General features: G+C 38.5%; 1 protein-coding gene across 2 annotated transcripts in view; it reads right to left on the bottom strand.

Moving 5' to 3' along the window:
* ZNRF1 (zinc and ring finger 1) overlaps positions 1-18,640 on the bottom strand; it is a 1,280,919-nt gene extending 1,262,279 nt beyond the window's left edge. For both annotated transcript variants that reach the window (XM_044081218.1, XM_044081219.1), the window contains exon 1: positions 17,519-18,640. In XM_044081218.1, coding sequence (XP_043937153.1) covers positions 17,519-17,915 — 397 coding nt within the window. In that variant the 5' untranslated portion in view covers positions 17,916-18,640. The remainder of the gene's footprint in view (positions 1-17,518) is intronic.
* Positions 18,641-27,612: the final 8,972 nt, after the last annotated feature.

Below are 27,612 nucleotides of genomic sequence, written 5' to 3'. Positions count from 1 at the left end.
ACTGGAGTTTTGTAATGATTGCTTCTAACTTGCTATCTTGGGATGGAGAGGCAGGAAGGGTAGTGATATTCAGATGATTTTTAAAAAGAATTGCAACTCCACCACTTTTGCGGTTGGGACGGTAGAGTCTAACTATATTGTAGCCTTGGGGACTAATCTCAATGTCTTTGGTGATTGGTTTTAGCCATGTCTCTGAGAGGCAGAGAATATCAAATGAATGTGTATGAAGGAGGGCATGCAGGTGGGGTATTTTGTTGTTTATGCTTTGGGTATTAAAATGTCCTATTAGGAAGGTGTTATTGAGTTTGGGTATTGACACTAGGGGAGAAGGGAAAGTAAGTCCAGGGTTGGGGTGGATGTCCCCATCTTGAAGGGTAGGATTACTAGGTTTGAATGTGAGCTTACATATTAGAAGGGAAAGTGTTTTAGTTTTGTTATCCGAAGGCAAGACGTAGTTGAGGTGTGTAAGTCTATGGAATTTAGGTAGTTGATAGTTGGGGGTAGAAGGAGTATATGGATATGAATTAGGTGGAGAGAACAATGTTGTAGTGTGTTTGTGTGAATAGAAAAATTGGTCATAAAGTGATTTCTCATAGTAGGATAGGAGGTAAACTGAGCATAGGGTGGATAAAAGTAGAATTAAGAGTAAAAGCTGGGTTGGCATGTAGGGAGCCATAGTAAGAGTAGTTAGAATTATTAGAGATGGAAGAGAGGAAGTATGAGAGATGGAAGTAGAAAGTAGTATCCTAAAGTTACGTGAAAATAGAGAAACAGATAAAGGATAAGAAAGAGGGGGTAGGAGTGAGATAGAGAAAGGTGTAAAATCTGAGGGTTAGTTATAGTGGGAGGGGTAAGAGGAAATTAGAGAAATAAGGTGGGAGTGTGTGGTGATGGGAGGAAGTTAGAGTGGGAAAGAGCAGGTTGGGATAGGGGGTGTGTCCAGGGAACTATAAGGTTAGGACCCCTGGGGGTGGGTGGGAATTGGGGGTAGGGAGGGGAGCGGAGTGAGCCCGTAGGGCGAACGGAGCGGGCAGAAACCACAGAGGAGAGGAAACAATCAGGAAGATAGGTGAAAAAGTAAGTAGAAGTAGTTATGAAGAGGAGAGTACAATAGTAGACAAAGCAGGCAGGTTTAGCAATATAGAGCAGAATAAGTGTAGAAAGGAGATAGATAGGCAAGAGGTAGAGCAGAGAGCCCTAGTGTAATTTGGATAAGCGGAGAGGGTAGAGGAAACAATTAAGTGTGTAGGAGAAAAGTATAGTGGGAGGAAGGGTTTAACTGAGGAGAATATAGAATGTTTAGAGGGTAGAAAGAGATGTAAGACCCTAAGGACAGATGAGCTATGTAAGGTATCCCAAAGCAGCAAAAGCTAAGGTTAAGAACAGAAAGGGGTAGCCAGTGGGTATAAAGGGAGAGTGAGAGGATAAAGTAAGTCAGCTGGGGGAGAGTTCAACTGAACAGGCATCAGCTTCTGAGGGTGTATTCAGACCTACACAGCTTACTATCAAGTCAACTACAGCAGCTAAAGCACATAGTTAAGGGAGTAGAAAAATCATTCTACGCTGTCCAACTTACAGGTAAGGGTATGGAATCCAGGTCCAAGGAAGCTCTAATACCCCTCTGCCCGGCCCTTATCAGACCTATCACTGAATACAATGCCCTCTTTGGCATTTATCTAACCAAACACTTGCAAGAGTTGGAATGCCCACAAAAGTTTCTCACCAGAGAATTCAGAGCATGAATAATCTTGTCCTACACTGAACACCTAAGGGCTCTGCTTTAGTCTCCTACAGGCTGGTGAGAGAGAATCTTTGCCTAGCTTACTGGGATTCCTCAGACCCAGCCCTGAGGGATGTGTTATACATGCACAAAACAAAACACCAGAAACACTAGATCTAGGAATCTGAACATCACTTGTGATATAAAACAGAACATACTGGAGAGACTGATGTGCCCCAAAGGATCCCCATACTATGGAATTGGCTCCCCATCCATGTAAAACAGAATTCTTCCTTGAACCTATTCAAGCAAAACCTTGACAACTGAATGGGAAATCATAAATTCACTCCCAGCCTGGCCCATATATCCCTTATGGACAGGGGCTGTAAATAAGATCCCCCCCACAAAACTATTTCCCTACAAAAATGTTCCCCCTTCCCCCCTATATATATGACATCCATGAGACTCGGGGGACCTAAATAGTTTGGGATACACAGCTATGTGCCCTAGAGGTCATTAGCTTACTAACAAACAATCAATGAACTTATAAATCTATTTTTTCGAAACATCCATCTTGTTAAACTTGTTTTCCTTCTAGGTTGATGCCCATTTTTGAAGGAAACCCAGAAGCCCTAATTACATGACTTGCTTACTGTCACAGCAGGCTAAAGGAGACTGAGGGGAATCAAAGCTAGGACAATAGCAAGTGTCTCATTATGTAGCTCACTGGCTTAATCTCCTACACCAATTTGCCAGCCTGGAATTTAAGCTTCATTTCTGCTTTTTACACTCAATTTCTGTAGTATGTCAAGCATTTCATCACAAGACCACCTGTATTACTCATCTTTTCAGAGCAATTATGATCAGAAGACTTAAAAGGATAAATTGAAGTGTTTCCATTTCAAAAAATGACACTCCCAACAACAAAAAAGTATTTTCATGTCATTACTCAACCCATTGTAGACAAAGTATCTGACTTTTTGTTGCAGGTACGCCAACAGTATAAATATTTAAAGGTATTTACCTGCAAGGGAAATGTTTTTGGTACAATATCAAGTATTAGAAGATTTGACGGCAACAAAACCTAAGGCAAGCATGAGGCACTGAAGATAATGTAATAGTCATCACAAAGGGGCTACATGACCAGTTAAGCCTGTTGCAGCCTTCTCTAATGTCATGAGCTTCATGGTCACTGAACTTTTCCTCTCTCCTACCACCTGCCTGGCAATCTCCTTAAATCTGAGGTCCTCATGAGAAGTCAGGAAAAAGGAGGCTGTTCTCTGGGGCATTTACACTTTCAGAATTAGTCCCAAAAAAGTGTACCAAATTTCATTTTATGGTTAGGCTCTTTGGGCTTTTAGCCTGAGAAGGCCATTAAAAATAGGTCAGTATAAGGAGTCTAGAAAAGTAAAGCAGGTAACTGTAAAACAGAAGTGGGGATCCAGCATCAACATGACAGTAACACCACTTATGGTGGCAAAGCTCAACTAATACCAAAATAGATAGTCACTCATGCAGCTTCTATCTTCCAGACTTGTTTTAAAGTTTGTCAAGAAAATTCAGAGAATGAAGGCTATATGCCGCTTGAATGAATGGCTGCCACACTTGGCTTAAATGTTTTGCTAAGAAAACTCACAACAGTGAAGATTACACTTCTCTTGGGACCACTTGCTCTTTTCTTTAACTTTTGAGACACTGAAAACTTGAACACCTTTGAAAAAAGTCATACCTGGTTGGTTCATGTACTGTGGCACAAATGTTGCAGATTTTGGTATCATACTAAGCAAGATCAGATACTGCGGTGGTGGTGCTGCGGTAGCGTTGTCGCCTCACAGTAAGATGTCCTGTTCGATTCTCAGCTAAAGTGTCTTCTGTGTGGAGACATGCGTGAATGGGTGTACCTTCGTTGAAGGTTGTACGTCAGGGCTGGCAACTCGGTACGTAAAAATCTACTGCCAATCATTAGCGGACCGTAGTTCCGCAGTGGCGACCCCTAACTGGGAAAAGCCGAAAGATATAACAACAACAACTAAGCAAGATCAGATGGTTTTGTATTGGAACACTACCTCACCAGATGTGCAGTAGTGAGCACCGCCCAAGAACCTCCGCGTGATGTCTACTGTTTGTCTACTTCTGAATAAACATACTTCTGAATAAACATAAGTAGACCTCTGTCAGCCATATGAATATGTAAAACATTGATTGCAAATTATAGCTTAATATATGTTGGAAGCCCAACACGGCCCCTTTACTGTTTATATGACATTTTCATACAAACACAGAGAAACAAGCTAGTGGAAAAGTTGTCGCTGTTAATTGCATTAAAAAGCAGCAATGGAATGCAGTACATTCCAAGTACTACACTTAAATCTTCATCCACACCTGTTTCAAGCAAAATATTGCAAATACATTGACATTACTTAATTGTTCAAAGCTAAAGGTTAAGAAAAAAGTACATACCTCATGCATGAAATGTCTGCAAAGAAACGTGGACAATTTAAATAAAAAAAAACATGGGGTGTGCAGGGGGGCCTGCCCACGGTGCAAAACTACTGTCAGGAGTACTGGGGGTTGTTTATACATAATTACAAAAAACAAAACAAAATTAAAGCATGACATAACCAGGCCACCAAAACAATACTAAAGAGTATTTGGGGTGGTGCGGGGGGGGGGGGGGCTGTAAAAACTAACGTTGTTGGCTTTAATTTTTCTTTTTTTTATGCTTAACATTATGTCAAGCTGTCAAGCTCTGGATGAAACATGTTTCTCTGGTTAACTTCTTGACAGTGTGTAAATACTAAGTCTGTGCCCTGCTATGAAGTAACACTGTTTAATGATCTTCTGTTTAATAAAACAGAAATACACCCGATAATTACAGTTTTCTTCAGTATATTCACATACTGAGTGCTCACTGTGAGTATTCATGATGCCACATCGAAATCAGCATTTCTTGTCAATCGTGTCACATGGCCTTCATCTGCCAATCACATTCACCACACCCACTTCTGCGCAGACAGTGGGGTAGTGTTCTAATACAAAGCCAATCAGCTAGACAGAGGGTGTGCCATGTTAGCTGCTTTTTGTTTCCCCACACACATTTACTGGTCAAAACCATGAATAAAATGATCATTGTGTAAGCACAGAGGATATTAAAATAAAAGAAACAAAATAACAAAAATGTCAAAAGGCAAATTAAAGGCTAGGAAAAGGCAATCTCAATTACCAAAATACTGACAAAACAAAATATATTTTTCCTAATTTACAAAGAACAGCACGGCGTCACTTAATGCACACCTCTAATTTACCAGTGGCAGGAAAACACTAGAAAACAAGAGCCTGAGGAAGACTCCCAGTGTGTACAGCAAAACTTTTTTGTGCCTGCAGCCAAAGCTCCACCTGGATGAATTTATATCATATATAAACACGCATGCACACGCACACTTGATAAAACAGTAATACAGCCTTGAACAATGGCTACAGTAATACAACCACGGATAACTGCTGCATCTGTCAAGGCCTTTAAATGTTTGAAGTGTTTTAACAAAGCTGAAGAGTCAACAAGCACACTCAAGGGAATTAACAATACATTCAGTGTTAATTTAGCTGCGATCAAGACCTTAATTGCTGTAAAAACAAAAAGTTTGTTTTTAAACAGGAGGGAAACTTCATAACAAAAACTGACTAATGTTACAATTTTCCTTTACTAAAATTTACTCACTGGCTTCAAATTAACATAATTATTCAGCTATCAAATTACAATGAAAAACAGATTCAAACCACAAAGAAAAATACAAAGTTAATGATGTGCACTCTGTAAAATAAACATTTCTCAAAACTTAAAGTAATAAAAATGTATTTTTCAGTGACTTGCAGCAAAGAAAAAAATGGAACAGACTGCTGGAATGAAGAGAAGCTTAATATCTCAGAACACAGTAACAATTAGACTAAGTATGAGGATTGATAAGAAAACATAAGCAAGAGTTGGATATTGGTAGCTTTTACACAATTTATATATAGTTAGGACTTAGATTTTCAAGCACTGTTTGTATGCCATCTCAGTAGTTTTTTTTTTTTTTTTTTTTTGGTCAAGTCTACACTTCTGCAAAGGCTGCCATATAACCACAAGGTTGCTGTCAACCACAACTACTTCAGTAGAGTCTCATCTCTACAACCAACTCATATCCCACACAGCTTATATGTCAAAAGCGTCAAATGCAAGTTTCTGTACATTAATAGAACAGATCCATGAAAAGACAAAACTTTGGGATGCTTGGAAAAAGAAGTGACAGAAGTAGTGTGAAAATATAAAGAAAAAAACAGACATTTTTGAAAGTTATAAAAAAGAAACATGGACATAGGAAAGATAGAGATCTGATAAGGTGTAATATTTATGCACTGGAGAAAGCCAAACTAATCAATACAAAAAAATGCAGCTTGAAAAATACTTGAGACATATAGTCGAGGCACCTAGATATGGGAAACTTCACAATATAAAAAATAAGAACACAAAGAGGGAATGTAGAACAATAAATTGGTAAAACAGAAGTTAAATAGAGGCTGCAGTTATGGAATACCAGCAAAGTGAAGGGTTTACTGTTTTAAGTCTAGCAGGTTATGTCACAGCATGACAGAACAATGAATTCCCAATTAAAGAAACAGGTGGAATGGACATCTGGAGAAGTATAGGCATGGGAAAGAAAAAAATTTAATATGGTGCAATACCTATACGAAGGAGCAGAAAGGAAAACTAAACCAATACAAAAAAGCAGTACTAAAGATATTTGAAGAGAAATACAGGTAAAAAGTATTCAGATATGGACAATTTCACAATATAAAAATTAAAGCAAAAAAAATAAATAAATAAATAAAGATTAGTAATAGAGAAATTAAAGAAAAGAGAAAATAAAGTTATGGATTACCTGTAATTTGAGGGATTTAGTGTATAAAATCCAACTCTGGTAACATCACAGCACGATGGAACAATGAGTTCCCAAATTAAAGGAGAAACAACGTGAACAGGAAGCATCTCATGATTTGCCACATGAAGATCAGTTGGAACCTTCAGTAGAAAACCAATACAAAAGTTCAGTTGGAGTTGCACAAAAAATGGAATGAACAAGAAACACTGACGACTGATGCAGTCAATGTTGTGAAGTCATGGGCCAATAACTTCCCATATGAAAGAGCAAAGGAGGACACAGGATGCAGCTAAAAAGAATATGTCACAGAAAGATGCATTGGAACTTTCTTTGCTGTCCGTTTCCTGTGAGCATTCTACAGAATGTACCCTCAGGTTTAGAACAAAATGATCCGAGGGAAGAGTTGCTTGCTTTAATAGAGATGGCTAGACATATTAAGATCGATGAAAGAAATAGATTACAGAAAGTCAATAAGACCCAAAATGTTGCAAGTCTGATAAAACAGATGAATACAGTAATCAAATGTACAGAAATTCATGCGATACAACAGATTTAAATGGGATACACTACTGCATACAGTAAACTCCCTCTTATCCGGTTCTCACTGAGACTGGCTCTTAGGCTGGATAAACAAATGGCTGGTTAATCAGATTGTATCCCTCAACTGAAAGTATGAAACTGAATTACATCCCGTGCTACCCTTGTTGAATGCTCTCCTACAACACTTAGTACAGTAGGCAAAGATGGGCTTACAGTACTGCCTGCAGCATTTCAGTACAGTGATCTGCAGCAACTGGCCAGATTGTCATCACGTGGAAGAATTGGGGGTGGGGGAAGAGCATCCCTCGTTTGCCTTGATATCAAGTACTTCAGCAGAAAACAATGAGAATCAGCCATCAGATACGAGTACTGTAACACTACACTTCCCATAGTGCATTTTCACTTACAGCCACTTGCCTGTAGTCATAGCTGCCTACAGTGAGCAATGACTTGGTCAGTCTAAAGAGGTTTGTCAACAACTGGCTGAATTTAGTGCCACTCATATTAGAGCACATGTTAATCAAGGTGATGTTGGGAACTATAATAATATGTGTCCCAGTATGCTATACTGTTAAATGATGTTGTTGTCTTTCGGCTTTTCCCGGTTAGGGGTCGCCACAGCAGAACTCCGATCCGCTAATGATTGGCAGTAGATTTTCATGGTGCTGAGTTGCCAGCTCAACGCCCAACCTTCAATGAAGGCACGCCCATTCACGCACGTCTTTCGGAATGCCACGTGATCCCCGGGGAGGACAAGCAGACTCCACACAGAAGGCACTCCCTGCACACTAGCTGAGAATCGAACGGGAGAACCTCAGCAGTGAGGCAACAACGCTACGGCTGCACCACCACAGATTATAAGCTTAAGAAATTGATGCACAACATGCAAAGTGAGACTGTCATTTCTTATTGCTGGTGAAATATTTATCTTGTTGTCATGCACTTTACTTTTTCTTACTACTGAATGCATATATTTCTTTTGCAAAATGTATTTTTAACCAGATCGGTAGGCGTTTGATTTTTACCTTTCACTTTTTAACCAATTTAACCTTCATTTCAAAAGGTGCATGTCTGCTATGCATTAGTGCTTAACTTCTTGTTGCATAGGTTTTTAGTTCTTAGGGTGCCTTCAGTCTTACTCGGATATTATTTTTGTATTTATTATTTTACATTTGTTTACCAAGAAAGTCAGACTGGAACAAGGTCCATTTACAGCGGAGGCCCGGGGAGAAAAGCTCCATAAAAGTACAAATACAACAAATGACAAAAAAATTTCTGTACAGAGGCGTATATACAATCAGAGCTCCATGTCTTTATATGACAATACATAATCCATGAATGACAGAAAATTTCTATACAGTGGCATATATACAATCAAGGAGATTTTTCGTACCTTAGTTTGATTTGAGCAAGCTTGGTGTATAGATAGCAAAACTTTGAATTCCGTATTGGCATAAAAATGAAGGAATGGAATCTGGATAATAATGTTATTCTGGAGATATGTCATAGCATGAGAAATACTTTTTAGGATAGTAGTTCCTGATAGGGAGTATTTGAGTAGTACAGAATAGCGGAGGTAAGCAGTGAGGAGATGTGGTGTGGCAAGTTAGGAGCAGAGCAGAAAAGATTTTATGTGATACTGGGACAGAGCCATGATTGCAAGAGGTGTGACTTCAGTGATGTCTTGAAAAGTGAGATGGATGGTACAGAGAGTGTAGAAGGCGATTTGCAGAATATTGGTTTAGAAGTTGGTTTAGGGCTGGGGTTTTCTGAGGGTTCCTTATGCTGAAGGTGAAGACTAACTGGTGATAGCTAATTAGCTGAGGGAGTTCTAACCACTGCAGTTTCTTCAGAGCAAGACAGTGATGACTTCTAAAAGTGGAATTGTTAGCGAATTTTGCAATTTTATTGTAACATGACTCTAGTTTGTTTAGGTCTGTTTACCTTAGGATTGGTGATGCATACATTAGGGTAGACAAGAGGTGGGTTTGGGCTAAGGAGATTCTAGCTTGGTCCGATAGGAACTGTTTGTGTTTTTATAGGGTTCCTAGTTTCTTATATACCTTTGTGATGGTTTGCGAGATATGGACATTAAAGTTTAGACTGTTATCTATTTCAACCCAGAGCAGCTTAGTATGAGGGGAGGGGGAGATTGTGGTCCCGTTTGTGGAGGTGATAATGAAGGTAGAAGGTGTGGGTTTGGATTTATTGGGGGGAAAAAGGAGTAATTTTGTTTTGCTGGGGTTTAGAAGGAATTGGATATTGGTAATCCATTGTTCCACGGAGCAGAAGGATTCTTGGGTAAGCTTCTGAAGAGTGGTTATGGATGGGGCTGAGCAGATTAGGGTGGAGTCGTCTGCATACTGTATAAGTGATGCATGCAGAAAGTATGTAGTTTGTTAGCGAAAATGGTGAATAGTAGAGGACCCAGTACTGATCCTTGTGGGATGCCTATAGTAGCTGGTAATAGAGGAGATGGTGTACTTTGCCATTTAACTGATTGTTTTCTGTCACAGAGATAGCTTCTAAACCATGAAGTAGTAGAGGGGGCGAAGGATAAAGTTGACAGAGATAGCTTCTAAACCATGAAGTAGTAGAGGGGGAGAAGGATAAGGTTGACAGAGTGTCTAAGAGTAGGTTATGGGAGACCATATCAAACGCTTTTGATAGATCTAGGAATATTTCTGTCACAGAGATAGCTTCTAAACCATGAAGTAGTAGAGGGGGCGAAGGATAAGGTTGACAGAGATAGCTTTTAAACCATGAAGTAGTAGAGGGGGCGAAGGATAAGGTTGACAGAGTGTCTAAGAGTAGGTTATGGGAGACCATATCAAACGCTTTTGATAGATCTAGGAATATGGCTGAGATGAATTTGTCACTGTTTCTTAGATGGTTAATCTGATTGGTAAAGGAGAGTAGAGCAGTGGTTGTGCTGTGGTTTGGGTGGAAACCATGCTGTGTTAGATGGTTAATCTGACTGGTAAAGGAGAGTAGAGCAGTGGTTGTGCTGTGGTTTGGGCGGAAACCATGCTGTGTGGGGGAGAGGAGGTTATGTGAGGATAAGAAGTGCATGGGTGTGAATACATTTCTATAGAAGCTTGGAAAGGGGGGGGAGACAAGACAGCAAATGGCCGGTAGTTTGATAGTTCATAATAGTTTCCACCTTTGTGAAGGGGAATTATATGTGACACTTTCCATAGATGGGGTACGTAGGTTTCTTGTACAGAGCAGTTTATAAGAATTGAGACAGGGTAGGCTAGTGATTCTGCAGCTAGGTTTAGAAAATTATGTTTTTATATAAAGTTGCCACATTTTAATCTTGAAAACTGACATATTTTTGAGGCTTGATGTTTTTTTTTACTATCAGATAATTTTGGTCAACAATTCCTACCTCCCTTAGCTGCCAGAATTTTGCAGAAGGTGCCTAATCTTTACCTCATATTTTTGTCCTGTCTCGCGCAATAATTTTGATTTTCTGGTAAACCACTGTTACATGTCGGTTCTGCTGATACATTTGTTAGGATTTGGAGGAATTTTCTGGAGAATAAAGAGAGGTAATGTAATGTTTAAGCTCTTGGTTGATTTTGTTGGTAGTTATGATAAGCGGAGACATTCCGAAGTGCCCAGAGGAGGTGAAAGTGTTGTTCTTCTCTGTTGTCTGTTGCTAGGGCTATGGCAGAAATTTGATGACCGGTTACACCGAGACCAGATAAGAGGGAGTCTGCTGTAACTAAATAACAGATAAAGTCTTACCACAAAAATGCAGAGCAATAAGGAAAAGAAATGGAAGAAATAAAATGCCATGATGGAAGCATTGAATAGAGATAGCTATAAAACAATTAAGACAAAAAGTGACACTATTAGAAATAGTATAAGGGAATAGCTAAAAAAAAAACACAGACAAGTATGATAAAAGCAATGTGCAGTATCATAACAGACTAGGATCTATCATACCCCACTGCAAATAATAAACTAAAGATAGCAGAGAAATGGGAAACAAAGCAAAAGGAATAGGAACTCCACCAGGAAAAAGATTAGACACATTTTGGAGAAATGTTTATGAAGACCCCATGGAATATAACAAACATGCTGAATGGATAGAAAAAGTAAAAGAAACAGTAAGAAGTTCAAATTTATAGAAAATTAAACGAAGTAATGGCCAGATAATTTGAAACAAAATTAAAAAAAAGCTTCTAGATGGAAAATCTCAGGTCTAGATGCAGTACCAATATCTGGCTAAAATTATTAACAACTGTATATGAAGATTTAGCCTTAAGTAAGAGCTACTTATGTGCACATCCCAAACAGATACTGACCTGGTTAACAAGAAAAACAATACTCCTTAAGAGTGAACCTGGTAAGCCATCCTAAACACTATAGGCCAATAACTTGCCTTTCGACAATGTACAAACTACATATTGAAATTGATGCGGACAGAGTTTATAGTCATTTAGAAGAAAACTCAAATCATGACAACAAAACAAAAGGGTAACAAAAGAAAGTCATATGGAACAAAAGATCACCTGTTGCTAAATATGGTCTTTATGGAGAAACTGAAAAAGGAGAAGAATCTAAGTATGGCATGGACAGATTACTAAAAATCTGTTGACAGCATCTCACATTCATGGATAAGAAGTGCTTACAGATATATATAACAAATTTCCTATATTGATCAATTACATTACACTGACAATTTATGGGCAAAGGGCAAATTGTTATTGCCAGGATAAAAATTCAAGGGGGTATTCCATGGTGATTCTTTGTTGCTGCTTTTGTTTTTTCTTTCCCTTAACACATTAAGCAGTTTACTTAACAGATTAGGTCTTGGTTATAATTTGGCTCCCAGAAAGCAGATTTGCTTAAAGATCTGTCATCTACTTTTTGTGGAGGACTTAAAATTATATAGCTCACCACATGAGGAGTTGAAAGCACAAAACTGCAAATGGTTAAAACTTTCTCAGATGATTCAAGAATGAAATTTGGTGTATATATAATGTGTAAAAGCAGCATTTAAAGCAGGGAAAGTTGCAGCACTAAGAACATATCATTCTAGGACAGAAATGTGATATTTTCTTAGTACTGAAACAAGCTACTTTATATCATTCTAGGACAGGAATGTGATATAAAGTAACTTGAGCAGGAAGGAGTTTATAAATATTTGGGAATTGACAAAGGACTGGCAATGATAGATGAATAAATGAAAAAAAAATCAGTAAGGAATACTTCAGAAAACCAAAACTAATAATGAAAAGCTACCTTGATATCTAGGAATAAAGTACAAGCTATAAACTAATTTGCTCTTCTTGTTTTAACTTACAGTTTTGGGGTGCCTGGCTGGCCCCAAAAGGTACTGGATCAGTTGGACAGAAAAATGCTTCACATTTATCAAATGATGTATAAAAATAAGTGTATACCAAGTTTGATTACATGGGTACAGATATGCAGTCAAGGGGCTGCAAACACACCTGCTGACCTCATCAGATTCAAACAAAGTGAAACTTCCAAAATAAGAGGAAAGGAAGTCTAAGGATGACCTCACTGCTTAGTTTAGCAGAAGCATTCAGGTGGCAAGCTGGAATGGAAATCAAACCAGAGGTAGACAAAAATCAGAAGCATCTGAATGTGCCAAAAACAAAATTAAGAATATAAGAAGGATCAGAATGTGGAATGCAGGAATGGTTAAGGAGAGGTGAGTTGAAACCAAAGGATTCAAGGTTGATACTGGCAGCCCAGACCAGTGGACTATGTACACGTTGGTTTACAAAGTCCCTTGAACACAATGAAGAAACAGAAAAATGTAGGTTCTTTAAAAAATAATTTGAAACAGTTGCACACCTTGTTGTATGTACAATACATTCATGACAGAGGGCCTCTACACTGAAAGGCACAATAATGTAGCAGGATTTTTGCACTGGGAATTGTGCAAACACTACCATATAGAAATAGCTAGGAAGCATTGTAAACATGAACCACAAAGCCTTATAGAGAATGATGAAAGTATACATCACATGGGATTACATGTTACCAGCAATTCAAAAAACAAAAGAAAAGACAAAAGTAGCACTGATCATTGAAATTGCTACACCTAGCAATTAGTGTCTAGTGTATAGATAGAGACAGTCATAAAATATCAGGATTTTCAGAAAAGATACCCAGATAGTTCCAAAAGTAGGAGCAATGGGTCTAATAAAGAATCTACAATCATAGTTGGATATACTACCAGTACATGCAACTCCATATGAATTGCTGAGAAGAGCACTTTTGGCTAACAAAGATTGAAACAACAGTAATTTATTGATCTTTACTGATGACCCTGACTTTGGAATGAGGTCCATTCCTGTCACAGTATTAGAAACCCAAAAGATTTGTAGAAATTAAACTGTGATCTGCCTGTGAAGACAGGTGAAATCTGCCAGCCTAGCCAGATAGAATTATACAAAATTCTGTCATTTGTAACTATTAATACAAGCCACAGGCTTGTTCTCTTAAATGGAAGAAAATGGTGTTAAATGTGGAACTGCAAAAATGTAACAACAGTGCACTCTGCTGTAGGAAAGCTGATAAGTCAAACCTTGTATAGTTGTTTGATCACAAAACCCACAGCTGAGATGTTTGGATGAAGGAAGTCTTGCATTTGTTTTGAGACTAGAGTGAATTGCTAGAATTTGCATGTATAATGACATTTATTGCTGTAGCATCCTGACCAGGTGCAAGATCAAAAGTGCTGTCACACTCTGAGCTTCTGTTAGCCCGAGAAACAGAAAGTAATGATGTAATCTGAAATGAGTCAGTGGTAGCGTGTTATTAATTTAAGGACAGAGAGACTTGGAGCATTTTTGCAGTTGTCTTGAGAACATCCAACATCACCAGCACTCTGCCTATGCTCTATATGTAAGTTTATTTTCTCTTAGATATAGCTAGGAAATAGGAAGACTAGATTAGTGTTTTTTTTCTGCACTGATATCAGAACTTTTCTACTGTATTATTTTAAGTATTTCTCTGTGAGCTGTGAACTCTTCACTAGCACTGTGTAGTAAGAAGTATTGTTTTGTGTTTTTATTATTTATTAAATATTTTTAAACCTTTCAAATTGTGGCTGTTTTGTGTAGAGATAATTTAAGTGTTACATTGCATGTATACAGTGATACTGTCCAAGTCACTCCAATAAGTTTTGCTGTTCAGTCACACTTACCATTTGGGTAATAATATTGCACAGTAATAATTGGACACCCTTTTAAGGACCTTTTTAGTAGTTATTAGTGGTTGGTGCCAGTAATTTCTATCTTATAGCCTGGCAGAGAAGGGGGTATTGCTGGAGAACCTGTGCCTGCCTTTCCCAGGAGTGTCTGTGTGTTTGTATACAACTCATATCTCAAAGTGTGTATTTGTCAGCTACTTGGGCAGGGACATGAAGCACTGGTTGGACAGAGAGGGTGCTGGAGGTTTTAGCTTGACCACTAGGCTGAGATCTGGACTCTATAGCTGTGCCAGTGGGGCGTCTTATTGGGGATCTGGAGAGACAGGGAGAAACCAGCCCCAGACTGACTGTGATCCAGTGCTCTTAAGGGAAATTGTACTTTACTGTGTGTGTATTGGTTATCCTCCACTATGTGGACACCCCTTACTGGTGTTAGTGGTGAGGATTAAGGCTCCTTGATTGCTAGACCAGTGCCACATATATTGCATATACTATGCTGCTACAATAAAAAAAGTGTTGAAATGTAACATTTAAAAGATACTAACAGCTAACTATTTCTAATATTGTATAAATGTAAGGTCCTACAACAAATTAAAGTATCAGCCTGCAAAGAAGAATAAACATGTAATACCGTACTGAAGTTCAAAACAAAAGTTATGACAATGCAGTTCTGGGTACTACAAATATAATAAGCTACTCATGTGGTCCAGTTAGTTATACTACTTATAAAAAGGCCATACACAGGGTGTCTACCACCACAAAATTTTGCTTGAAAGTACTTGTATTATTAACCTCACTCAGCAGAGGTATGCAATACTTAACTGCTACTGTACCCTAATATATCAGTATTTTGGGGGAAGATGGCTACCATTAGTTTTAGTTCATAGTTTACAGTTAAGTTACCAAGCATGCGGTCAAGGTGGCCATTAAGGAGCCTTGCCCGAATTCCTAGTTGACTCAAAGCACTGTCTAGTTAAGTGATTTGCTCAAGGTCACACAACAGGTAAATGAAAGTGGAAAGATTGAAACCTGCACCCTTGCCACACAAAGCAGGTTAACTGTTAGACCAAAGGCTTTCTTGTCAAAACCCATAACTGAAACAGTGGTCTTTAGATATGCAGATTAATGCTCTCCCAACTGAGCGCTTACAGCTCACAAAGGCTTTGAAAAGTGCACCCAGATCACAGGAAACCTCAGCATTAACCCATTTTGTTAAATGAAACCCTCAAACAGCTCAACATCATCACAGACCATTTCAAACCTCACTGCTGCAAACAAACACCACTAAATTTCTGAAATCAGTAGCACATTTTAAATAGTCAATACCAAATTCTTCCTCATGCCAGTTTGCAAGTTGCCAGCAACAGCTCTGCTCTAAAACTAAGGTTACTATCAACAGCTCTAATAGTTCTGGGCCATCAACCTGGCACAACATTTTTTCTGCCATGTACTGCTAAAGAAAAAAAAATTAATTTATAATTATATTAACAATACAGTATGGGAAATTTAAAACAGAAATCCTGGGCTGTAATTTCCTACCAACAGCAAACATTTAAAACTACAGTCATACTATGGTATTTCACATACTGCCATAATTTATGACATATTTGACCCACTATCTAAATCTCACAAAATTACTGGTTGCAGAAGGATCTAGAACAATGTGGTAGAAAACCTAACAAATAACAGAAAAAAAAATGACTCTGCACAATAACAACATCAGGAAAAGCTGCTTCCTCTGTAAATGTATGCCTTAGAAACATATCCAATAGTTGTTATACAGGTTTTTTACAACTTTTACTAATGCAAAAATTAATTGCAGAAAACTAAAAAAAAAAGGGATACAGATACCCTCTTCACATAACACAGATGCGATTAAAATACCCTCTTCATAGAACACAGATTATGATTAAAAAAAAAACTACAATGGAGCTAAAGCAAAACATTGAGTGGCAACACTTTTATCTGTGAACACCAGTACAGCAGGGATCACTGCGGAACTACATAGAACTACTGTGTGCATTTGTTTTTGCTTTTCAATTTCATGTGTCTTTGTAAATATTTTTTATTTTTATACTTATTTAAATATTTTGCTTCAACAGCTGTAATTCAGAAATTTTATTTTCACAAAAATCCAAATTATCATCAAACTATAACACAAACATTATCACTCAGCAAATGTTGGGTTCCCTACAAAACGAATGCAACAAAAAGTTCTGCAAAGACTGAGGAAAGCTACTACAAACAAGAACACAATTGCCTGGCATGTGGACAAGCAGCAAATGAATTATCTGCTGGCAATTTAAACACTAATTCACTGTCCAGCCAGACAAATGTAGCAAATAATTTACAAAAGTGTGTAGCTCTTAATCACTAAAGATAGGTCACCTTTCGCACACCAAACCTTAAACCCCATGACATGTCTGTTTCAATGTAACATGGTACATTTTGCACTCCTAACTCTATTCTTTTCAGCTACTGTACTATATTCTCTTTCTGGAAACTTTTCCGCTTCAAATATGAAAATTGGCTTGCCTTGAGCTGGGCTAATCTGAATGAATGAATGAATGAATGAATGAATGAATGAATGAATGAATAAATAAATAGTTAAACTTATAAATCATGGAGAAAGTAAAGTGAGACAATAATTAAAAGTTACAATGTGAGCTAACAGGTTTTACAGAGTTTCTGAAATAAAAGTCTCTCGCACATCTACTTAATAAAAATAAACAGCAGCAACTTGGGTGATTCTGCTACCATGTTAATGCAAAAGCAGATTAAATAACAGTTAAAGGAACAGTGAAACACAAACAATAGCATGATCATATGTGAGATACAGCCCAAATGTGAATAAAACAAAGACACCAATTTTAAACCAAATGCTGGAATGCTTTAGCTTTCATTCCCAAATAAATGCAACAGTTGCTTCATCAGATTGATAAAGTCTTCAGTTTTCTTCCCCAAAATTCCAAAAATAAACAGGTACACCACCAATATATGTAAAGAGAAAGAATTCTGCATATCATGTGTCACAATAAAACTGCACAAACTCAGACAGACAAATTCCCAGGGCTTGTACAACTAAAACACAAAATGAAAAAAGCAACACATTTTATAGCACTGTGAATCTACTTCACTCACCACTATGAGCACTGAACCACCTTGGAGCAATATGCAGAGGTAAGGCATCAGCTAGCGATCCTCTTGACCCCAGGTACAAAACCCCATCTGTATGCTGGCTACCTCCCGTTTCCTGAAAACTGTTTCCATGACTGGAGGTAGAGTCTGCTGCCGAGCCATCATCTCCTCGCTCTGGATCACTGGTCCCCTGGCCCGGATACAATCCAAATGGTACACCAACTGTTGAATCTATCCCCATACCTGTCACAGAGCTCACAGACCGGCTACGCAAACCCATAGGACCACCTGTCTGGTAGTGCCCAAAATGAGAAGGGGCAGTAGGAACAACACTATCATCTGTTGATACACCTGCAAATGGACCCCGGGAACGGGCCGCAGTACTTTGCTTACCCCCCATCCAAAAGTTCAGAGAATATGTCCTGAACTTCACACAAAATAATTATTTGGAAGGTAGAAAATAGCAATGTCAGTGAACAGGATTTAAGAAAAACATCAGTTCCAAAAAGCAGTGCAACCCCTCAACTACAGCTTAGCCCAAACAAAGGGAAGTACTTTCATTGTAGACAAAGTAGCGTGTAAGCACATCACAACTATTCAAAAGGCCAGACCCCTACCAAACTCCAGTGTTAACACATGGTATGAGCCAACAAACTGAGGAAGTGCACTGCATCGAGAGCTCCAGTGCTGCAAAGTCTGACAGGCAGCAGCCCAGTGTGCAGATGTCAGCGTCTGTGTGAAGGTTTCTCCCTTTTTATGACACAGAGGCTCTCCCATAATCTCATCCCCGACTCTTGCTCACATGGTGCCCGCAGAAGCGCAGCTCAAAGACTCTTCTGGAGCTGTTGATACCCGCAGCTAAACGCAGGGCTGCAGGCGTTCTATATTCCTTCCTGCCTCATGCCCCAGATGCGCACGCCCTTCCGTCCGCTCGCTCCAGTCTTAGCAGTTCCCTGCGGTAGAACTGACGGTACTGTCCGTCCTCTCTACAGTCTAGCACTGAGGTGTCAATCTAACACCATCTTATTTATCTTACCTTCACACTCAACACCCGGCCTATAGGTAATGCGGTGCTTCCAGACAATAGAACTATATACGCACGCGCCACTCCGAAAAAATGGGAGGGGGTGCATGTAACCTGCTTAACTACTTCTTTGCTGCAGCTTATCCTCCTCAAAGGATGCTAAACACTACTAGCAGGCAGACGCTCTTTGCATGCCGCCCTTAACGATGGCATCAGCACTTAAAAAAAATTACAGCAGTAATTATGGCTATCAACTGGCAGGTATTTTTTTTGGTAGTTAAATTGGTTATCTAACAGTGTAGTACCACACGGGCAGTACTGCGCAGGTTAGGGCGTGTCCATATTGATTGGCATGTCAGCGCACATTTGAGGGACACTGAGCGTTTCCCGTTATGCCTGAATACTGTATTAACATTAACTGAAAACTTCAAACCACTATCTATAGTGACCTATAGGTTCTTAACTTGGTCAAAAGCTACAAAATTTGCTTTTAAACACTAATCAAATTCCTTGGACGTTCCAGAAGTTTATTATTATGTATGTTTTGCATTAAGCGAATACTCCAGTTTTCTGCAAATTAGAGTACAGCAAATTCATGTTGTCTTGTATGAATATGTTAAAAAGAAAGTGCCCCATTTTGGAGCCATGTGGACCTCACAGATGAAAACTTATTGCATGTATAAATCTGTTTTGACGACTGAACAGTAAAATTATCAAACCAAATGTAGTGGAAGTCGTGCAATTACTAAATGTTTGCTTGATCGCAATCTCACCATGCAATTAGAATTTAGTAGACATAATCTAGCAGACAGTTGTTTTACTCTCTCAACTATCTTACTCTATTCTTTCAAAATCTCATGGAAGCTGCCTCTGAATAATCTAGTCATTTCTCCGTGTACAATGTTGTAAGGTGACCATAAAGAAACCAAATATTTATAAATATAATATATAGCCAAATAGTTGAGAATATATGTGTTTATTTAGTACTATTTATATGTAGATAATTTGTATCAACGTACTCCGTTTTCCATTTCCCACGTTATATTATTTACGGTCATAGGGAGCTAAAGCTTATCTTGGCAAAGAACAAAAGCAAAGCACAGAACCAGTCCTGGATATTTCATCACAGGATGCACACAGAAATCATTTTTTGTTGTTGTGTCTTTCGGCTTTTCCCGGTTAGGGGTTGCCACAGCGGAACTCCGGTCCGCTAATGATTGGCAGTAGATTTTTACGTGCCAAGTTGCCAGCCCTGATGCACAACTTCAACGAAGGTATGCCCATTCACGCATGTCTCCACACAGAAGACGCTCTAGCTGAGAATCGAACTGGACAACGTCTTACTGTGGGGCGACAATGCTACTGCAGCACCACCACCGCTGTTCGCACACACAAATTGTGATAATTGAAAATAAAATAGTAACATATTGTTATAATAATCGCACCAGAGTAACCACTAATTTTATGCGTTTCACTTAACGTTATTTAAAAGGAATGCTCTGTTTACCATTCTCATGTCTTTTGCAATATATGTAGGTAAATAAACTTGGTTGTGGCATTAAAAATCTGTCCTGTGTTTGAATTTCATGTGTCTGCTTTTTTTGGTGTAATGTTTACTATGAAATTGACCGATCCCAAACAAAGGCCTTTTATTACTTTATTTTTGTGTTTTGTACATTCCGATGCCAATGAAATGCTTTTTACTGTTTTGTTTTATTAATCCGGTGTAAGCTACATGACAGCTAATTACTATTAACGTAGCTAGGTTAGTTGTGGGCGGTTAGGGGCAGGGTTTGCTACTGCGCATCCTGCGAGGTGCTACACTTTTAGATAACCATTAAATTCAGAGTCCCTGTCAAGACATTACATTTTAGTAACTGTATTGAGTTATTCCAAAACAAAACCACAAAGCTGAAAAAAAAAAAAAACATCTGAGCGTTCCTTTCATACAAGTCCTCCAAATGCATTTGCTGTCTCCTGTAGCAAGAGCACATGCCCAACACTTTTTGGATTCCATTCACAACTAACATAGGCATTAACAAGAACAACACTTAACAAAAGTAAAATTGTGTATTGCAAGAAATATTTTTCATTCATTCTCCAGTCTTCTTTACATCATAGTGACTGTGTTATTTTTCGATATTTATCTAATTAAATAGCTTCTACACTATACCAATTTTTCAAAATAAGAAAAATATATATAATAGTGCTATATACATTTTATTATTTTTGAAAAGTAATACAAATATATAAAAGAAAATAGGGTTATTTATTTGGTTAACTGCTACATTAACTACAGTATTTACTGTTGCTCAAAAACTGACCAAGAAAGGTATGAAAAACAAGTAGTACATACTTATTAGTACAGGTGGGGAGCAAATAGTGTATCTTGTTTTCCTGTTTTTGCTCATTATAAAGGAGAAAACCCTGGTATTAGGTAGGTTTTCTGCCACTGTGTTGTCCACAGCTGGGTCATGGGGTTTTACAATTAGATATCAAAGCCTAGCTTTGTAATATTTTGGTGGGCTTTGCTAATTGGGCTTCTAGCACACTCAATTCAGATGTTTTAGTCTGAAAAAATGGACTGTGTATGTGCTTACAATCCTTTGAAAATGAAATATGAATAGTTCAATGAACTGAGCTAGAAGTTATGCTATAGCAGGAAAATAAATAAACACAGCCACAAGTAAACAAAACTTTAAATATAGGGTGCAGTTAGGGGGTATAGCTCAGCAATTCTGATCTGCAACTATATGTCATATTATCTCAACACCACCCACCTTCTGCCTTGTTAACTTCTAAGAGATAAATGACCTATCAAAATGAATTCAGACTGCAGGATGAAAATAAGAGAGATACCCCCTCATGTGAGACTGATGGAGTAAAACATGTGGAGGATCATGTATTTAAAAGTGTAGGATAAGAGTTCTACACTTATCACAGAAGGCCAATAATGAAACTAGTGCCTGACTGCATTATCAATTATAGCCAAGAGTCTAATTAATTCTCCAGCCATCAGAATGTTTTACATCTATCATGCTAAGCCAAGTCCAATCTTCCTACTCTGTGGGCATGACTGCAGTACCTATATTACCACTTGTTAACCGGATACATTTTTCAAAGGTGACCTGGTAGCAATGTCTGATTATGTGATGTTGCTCAAGGTCATAAAGTAGGCAAATGATGTCTAACAGAATCAAACTCTGTACTAGAGAAACTACAGCTTACAGCCTTAATCCTCTACAGGTGAAGAAAAACATGGCCAAATGATGTTAAGATAAGGGACAATCATGGACACCTAATTAGCATAACACAAGTATCAAGCATGCATAATCAAATACACCATCTTAGAACTGTAGTTCCTTTCTATGGCATCCAAGCTCATAAATATTCATTGTCTAACATTCTCCAAACATACAAATGAAGCACTGTGTTAAGCCAGGTAGAAGAAAGAACTTATCTGGAACTAATGCAAAGCAGGAGTAAGCAGTCTAAAACTAATGATAAAGGGATAAATTTCCATAAATATGCTTACCTACAAAGACACAAAAGAATTTTAGTAGCAGTATTGAAAGTAACCTATATTCTGTGGTTTCATAAATTTATAAATATGCCTAACCACATTGTATACATACAAATAAAAGTATCACACTAGATTAGATAGTCTTAGGATCATAGGATCATATGAAGTTACTAGACTATTGACCCTGAGGCCCTTACAAGCCTAACCAAGAATTTAGCCCACGTTCCAACACGTCAGCACCCTATGCTACTGTCCAGCAGGGACACAGGTGGAATCCCAGAGGTGTATTTTCTGTTTCCCATCCAGTTATCCAGGTTGTGCTACTCGAGTAGATCTTGACTTGCAGATATGCAGCAGTCCCATCATGGCAGAGTCTGAGATTGCTTTGCATGCCAGACAGAGGTCACCTCTGAGGAGTCTGTAGGAGACTGAGTAGAGGGACAGGGCTTTAAGTCTATATGTGTAGGGTAGATGTTTGAGGCCCTGGACTCTTCAGGTGAGGAAACTCTGTGGTCTCTCCAGCTGCTGCTTGGGCTTTGTGAGGTACATGCCGAAAGGGGCATTGTACTTAATAATGGGTCTTATAAGGGAAGAATACAGGGATGTTATGATCTTATACATTAAAATATGAGTTATTGAGTCTGCTAATGCACACCACACAGTACTTTTTCATTCTTAGGTTTATAAATATATTTGAATGAAAACAATATAAATTACATTTAATGCATTTTCTACTGATTTTTCTAGTTAGAGTGACTCTTAATAGGTTCTAAGAACCAAATCAGGCCTTTTACTCAGTTTTAATTTAACTTTTCTTCAAAAAGCTTTGGCTTGCCAACCATATGCAATATTGTTTCCTGGAGTTTCCTTGCAAAACTGTTACAGACAGTATTGTATGATATATATCATTGTTCACTTTCTTAGATCTACTGTTTTGACAGATTGCATATATGAACAAAGACAAAGCACACTTTCAATGACAATTTACTTCTTGTCCATAAATGATTATTATGTAACTCAACAAAACAACTGATAGAAACATCATCTTTGGTTACAAAATAGTGGATGCAACATATTAAGTCAACTGAATGTATAATACCAGAGTAATTAAAATACAAGCATCAGTCCTTCATAGAAGCATAGTAGAATACTAGGCTATTGACCTAAGAGGCCTTTTTAAGCCTAGCCATGCTTCCCAATACAATTTGATAGGATTTCGTTCCCACCAATTTTGTGATTAGGGGAGTCTATCTATCTATCTATCTATCTATCTATCTATCTATATATAGCTATAGCTATATCTATATCTTACATATGTATGGGTGTACTATACATGGTCAACATTTCATAATGTCGAAGACCATATGGCTGAGACCATATTATCAACATTCAAAATGTCGACCATGTAATATAAAAAAAAATAAAAACATAACATTAATTTACCTTCAAGCTATTAGCAGGGGGGGCTACACCCCCATATCCCCCCGTAATTTAAATATACCAAGTCTGAGATCGCACTGCAGTGCGGAAATGGAAATCTTTCCATTCCGCACTGTAAGGAGATGCCAGTTTTGCATGGCTGGCATTTCAAATATCGATCATATGGTCTCGGCCATATGGTGTTCGACATTATGAAATGTTGGCAATGTGCAGGGGAACCCATATATATATATATATATATATATATATATATATATATATATATATATACATACACACACACACACATGCATTCATGCATATGTATATATATATATGTGTGTGTGTGTGTGTGTGTGTGTGTGTGTATATATGTATGTATATATATTTATATATATATATATATATATATATATATATATATATATATATATATATATATATATTATAGGTTCATAGGGAGCGTGTGGCTCTGATAGATTGGGATTTCTTTAAGTGTAGCATGTCCAACAGCTCTGGGTTTGACATGGCCTTGTATGTTAACCAAAGATTGCCTCTGAGTAGACGATATGCAACAGAGTATAGCTGGAGTTTTTTAAGGCGGTCAGCGTAGGGTATCTGCTTTAGGCCTGTGATTCTTTTAGTGAGGTATTTCTGTGGCCTTTCCAGTTGTTGCAGATGTCTTAAGAGGTACATACCAAACGGGGCATTGTATTCTATAATGGGTCTAATGAGGGATGAGTACAGTGGGACAATGACCTCCTTTTTTCTGGATGAAAAGCCCTTAGTGATGAGGTGTGCCACATAGAATGATTTCCTGACTGTTGTGGCGATGTGGTTATTGAAGGTGAGACCACTGTCCACCTGTGTCCCTAAGTCTCTTATCAAACTTTCGGTGTTTAGTGTACTGCCACCTATATGGTAATTCACAGATACATGTTTTTTCCCAAAGGGGATTACTATACATTTCTTGACATTGAGCTTGAGTCCATGGCTCTGGCACCAAGCATCTGTTTCTGTAAGGCCCTTTTGTAGAGTATCCACATCATTTGGGGATTCAATAATGGCTCCCAGTTTGCAGTCATCTGCAAACTTTGTTATCCAGAGTCCCTTAGTGTTGGCCTGTACTTCAGAGAAGTAGATGCCAAACAAGTGCGGTCCCAGGACTGAACCCTGAGGTACTCCACTTGTCACTTGTCTGGAGCTGGATTTGGAGTCGGCTACTTTTACAGTGTGGGTTCTATCAGTAAGCCAGTTAGCAACCCATTGGGTGACGTAGGGATTAATGCCCAGCTTAGTAAGTTTATCTATGATTCCAGAATGGGGGATGGCATCAAAGGCCTTGGCAAGGTCTAGATAGGCTGTGTGGACCACCTTACCCTTGTCCATGGCTCTGGAGACTGATTCAAAGAAGTCAATCAAGTTCAGGAGACAAGATCGGCCCTTCACGAACCCAAACTGGGTGGGGTCCAGTGTTTGAAAGTTGCCGATGTCTTTGTTTATAAGTTCCATGATAATGCGCTCCATGGCCTTGCAGATAAGGCTTGTCAGGCTGATGGGACGGTAGTTTCCGGGATCCAAGGTGGATCCCCCCTTGTGGAGTGGGATAACTGTAGCTGTGCGCCACTCAGTGGGCACAAAACCTGAGGTGAGGCTATGATTAAACATGACACTTAGGTGAGGTGCCAGTTCATATTGTAGTTCATGTAGTACACAGCCCGGGATGTCATCTGGTCCCATGGATGCTGTATTATTAGCTTTGGAGAGTGTGTTTTTTACCTGTGTGGCCGTTATTACCGGAATTTGACAATCTTCCGGTATCGAGATGGGCCATTCAGGGGGTGAGAGGGGGGTGAAGTTGGCACTGAATCAATCTGCCAGGATATTGGCAATATCCTTGGTATCAGTATATTTAATGCCATTCTGTTTTAGCTCAGAGCAGATCTGAGCATTGCCATTTAGATTCTTGACATAGTTATAGAATGCCTTGTTGTTGTCTTTGGAATCTTTGGCAATTTTATTTTCATAACTAGCTTTGGAGGATTTTATGAGGGATCTCAGTTTTTTACTGAGGCTGGTAAAGAAGCTTTTTGCATCCTGGGATTTTCCTCTTTTCTGCAACAGTTTCTTCCTTTTGTTGTAAAGTTTGTTTATGGCAGGAGACCACCAGATTGGCTTCTTTTTTTTGGATGAGAGCATCTTGGTTCTATTTGGGATGGCACAATTTATGCATGAGTGGATGTCATCGTACAGTGCCTTAGTGTAGGATTCAGCAGTTGAACTTTCTGTCTGCATGGGTGTCATGAGGTTTGTCACTTCTGACTTGAGTAGCATGAAGTTGGCTTTGGAGAAGTTTTTTATGGAGGTTTCCTTACTGGGGGTGGGATGTGGATGTTAAGGGTGATTAGCTTATGGTCAGACGTGACTAATGAGGGGGTGACCATAGGTGTGGAGCATCGATTTCCCATGTTGATAATGACCAGGTCTAGGATATTGGAGCCCCTGGTGGGACTATGGATTAGTTGATCCAGGGCATTGGAATTTATGAATTCCAAGAACCATTGGGCAAAGGTGTTGGTACATGAGTAGCTTTCCCAGTTAATGACAGGGTAGTTAAAATCACCCAGTATTAGGGTGTTTGGTTCTATCTTAATATTTTCCAGTATGTTTAGAAAGGTGTAGTGTGAATCTTGGGGTATGGTGGGGGATCTGTAGCAAGCTACAATTTGGATTTCAGTCTTACCTAGTGTTAGCTGCACCTGGAGAATTTCAGACGCATTGTGTTGGGCAACTAGCCTGGTGGTGTGAATATCCTTGGTGAATATTGGCATTCCTCCACCTTTAGTGTTTCGGTCCTGCTTTGGTGGCCGAAAAGTGTGGTAAGAGTTGTAGCCTGGTACTGCAGGGGTGCTCTCTGGAGCCTTGAACATATATACACACACATACACACACACACACACATGCATTCATGCTTATGTATATACGTGTGTGTGTGTGTGTGTGTGTGTGTGTGTGTGTGTGTGTGTGTGCATATATATATATATATATATATATATATATATATATAAAAGAGAGAGAAAAACAGATTTTATATATATATATATATATATGTATATATATATATATATATATATATATATATATATATATATATATATCTACATACATGCTTGTGCATGGGTAGCTGAACATTTACAAGCTTCTTCTGTCTAGGTGCCAGACTAGGGATATATTTTGTGGTTCACCATCCACTGATCCAAATTTTGCTTGAATAAGTGCAGAGATTAACTCTGCTTCACATGAATGGGAAGCCTGCCCCAGAGATGGATGTGACTCTGAAACACATACCTGTTCCTTCAGCATGTCCTACTTATGTTGCAGGCATGTTTTAGGTTCCTGGATCAGTTGTTCCTGATGCTATGTGTTTTATGGATTACAGGTCTATTAGTACTAAATCAGAAGATGACTTGTAGGCCAGGCATAAGTCACCTCTCAGCAGCCTATAGGAGATTGACTAAAAGGACAGTGCTTTGAAGTGGTCCACAAAGGACCTTTTTCCACACCATATAGTGTTTTGTGAAGAATCTCTGTGGAAACTTCAGGCATACCTCCCAACCGCAAGACAAACAGCAAGAAATCTGGACAAAGCCATAAATAAAAGTGGGACAAAGGCCCAAAATAGGGACAAGTATTAAATATTGCTCTTACAAACTTCAAAAGTTGATAGAATAACAGATTTTGCATTAGCATGAATTTTCTGAAGGGTATGAAGTCTGAAACTCAAATAACTGTCATTACTTTCTAACTTCAATCTCTAATGGTTTGTCACTAATTTGCCAAAAAACCCACTTTCATGAAAAACGGACCAAAAATATGAGGCAAAAATCAACACATTCTGTGAAAATCTGTACAGTTGAGAGGTATGACTCCAGGTGTTGCATATGTGTAGCCAGGTATAAATCAAAGGGGGCATTGTATTCAATGATTGGTATTCTGAGAGCAGATTACAACTGAATGATGACATGTTTGGATCAAGATGCCATACCCATGCTTATAAGCTGTGCAACATAGAATCATTTCATTACTACAGTAGGTATAGTCAAATACCAAATTACTGTCTACAAGCATCTC

Source organism: Protopterus annectens, chromosome 8.part0 (genome assembly GCF_019279795.1).
Source record: "Protopterus annectens isolate FY-2018-M chromosome 8.part0, PAN1.0, whole genome shotgun sequence".
Lineage (NCBI taxonomy): Eukaryota > Metazoa > Chordata > Ceratodontiformes > Protopteridae > Protopterus > Protopterus annectens.
This window is presented reverse-complemented; position numbering and strand designations above follow the sequence as displayed.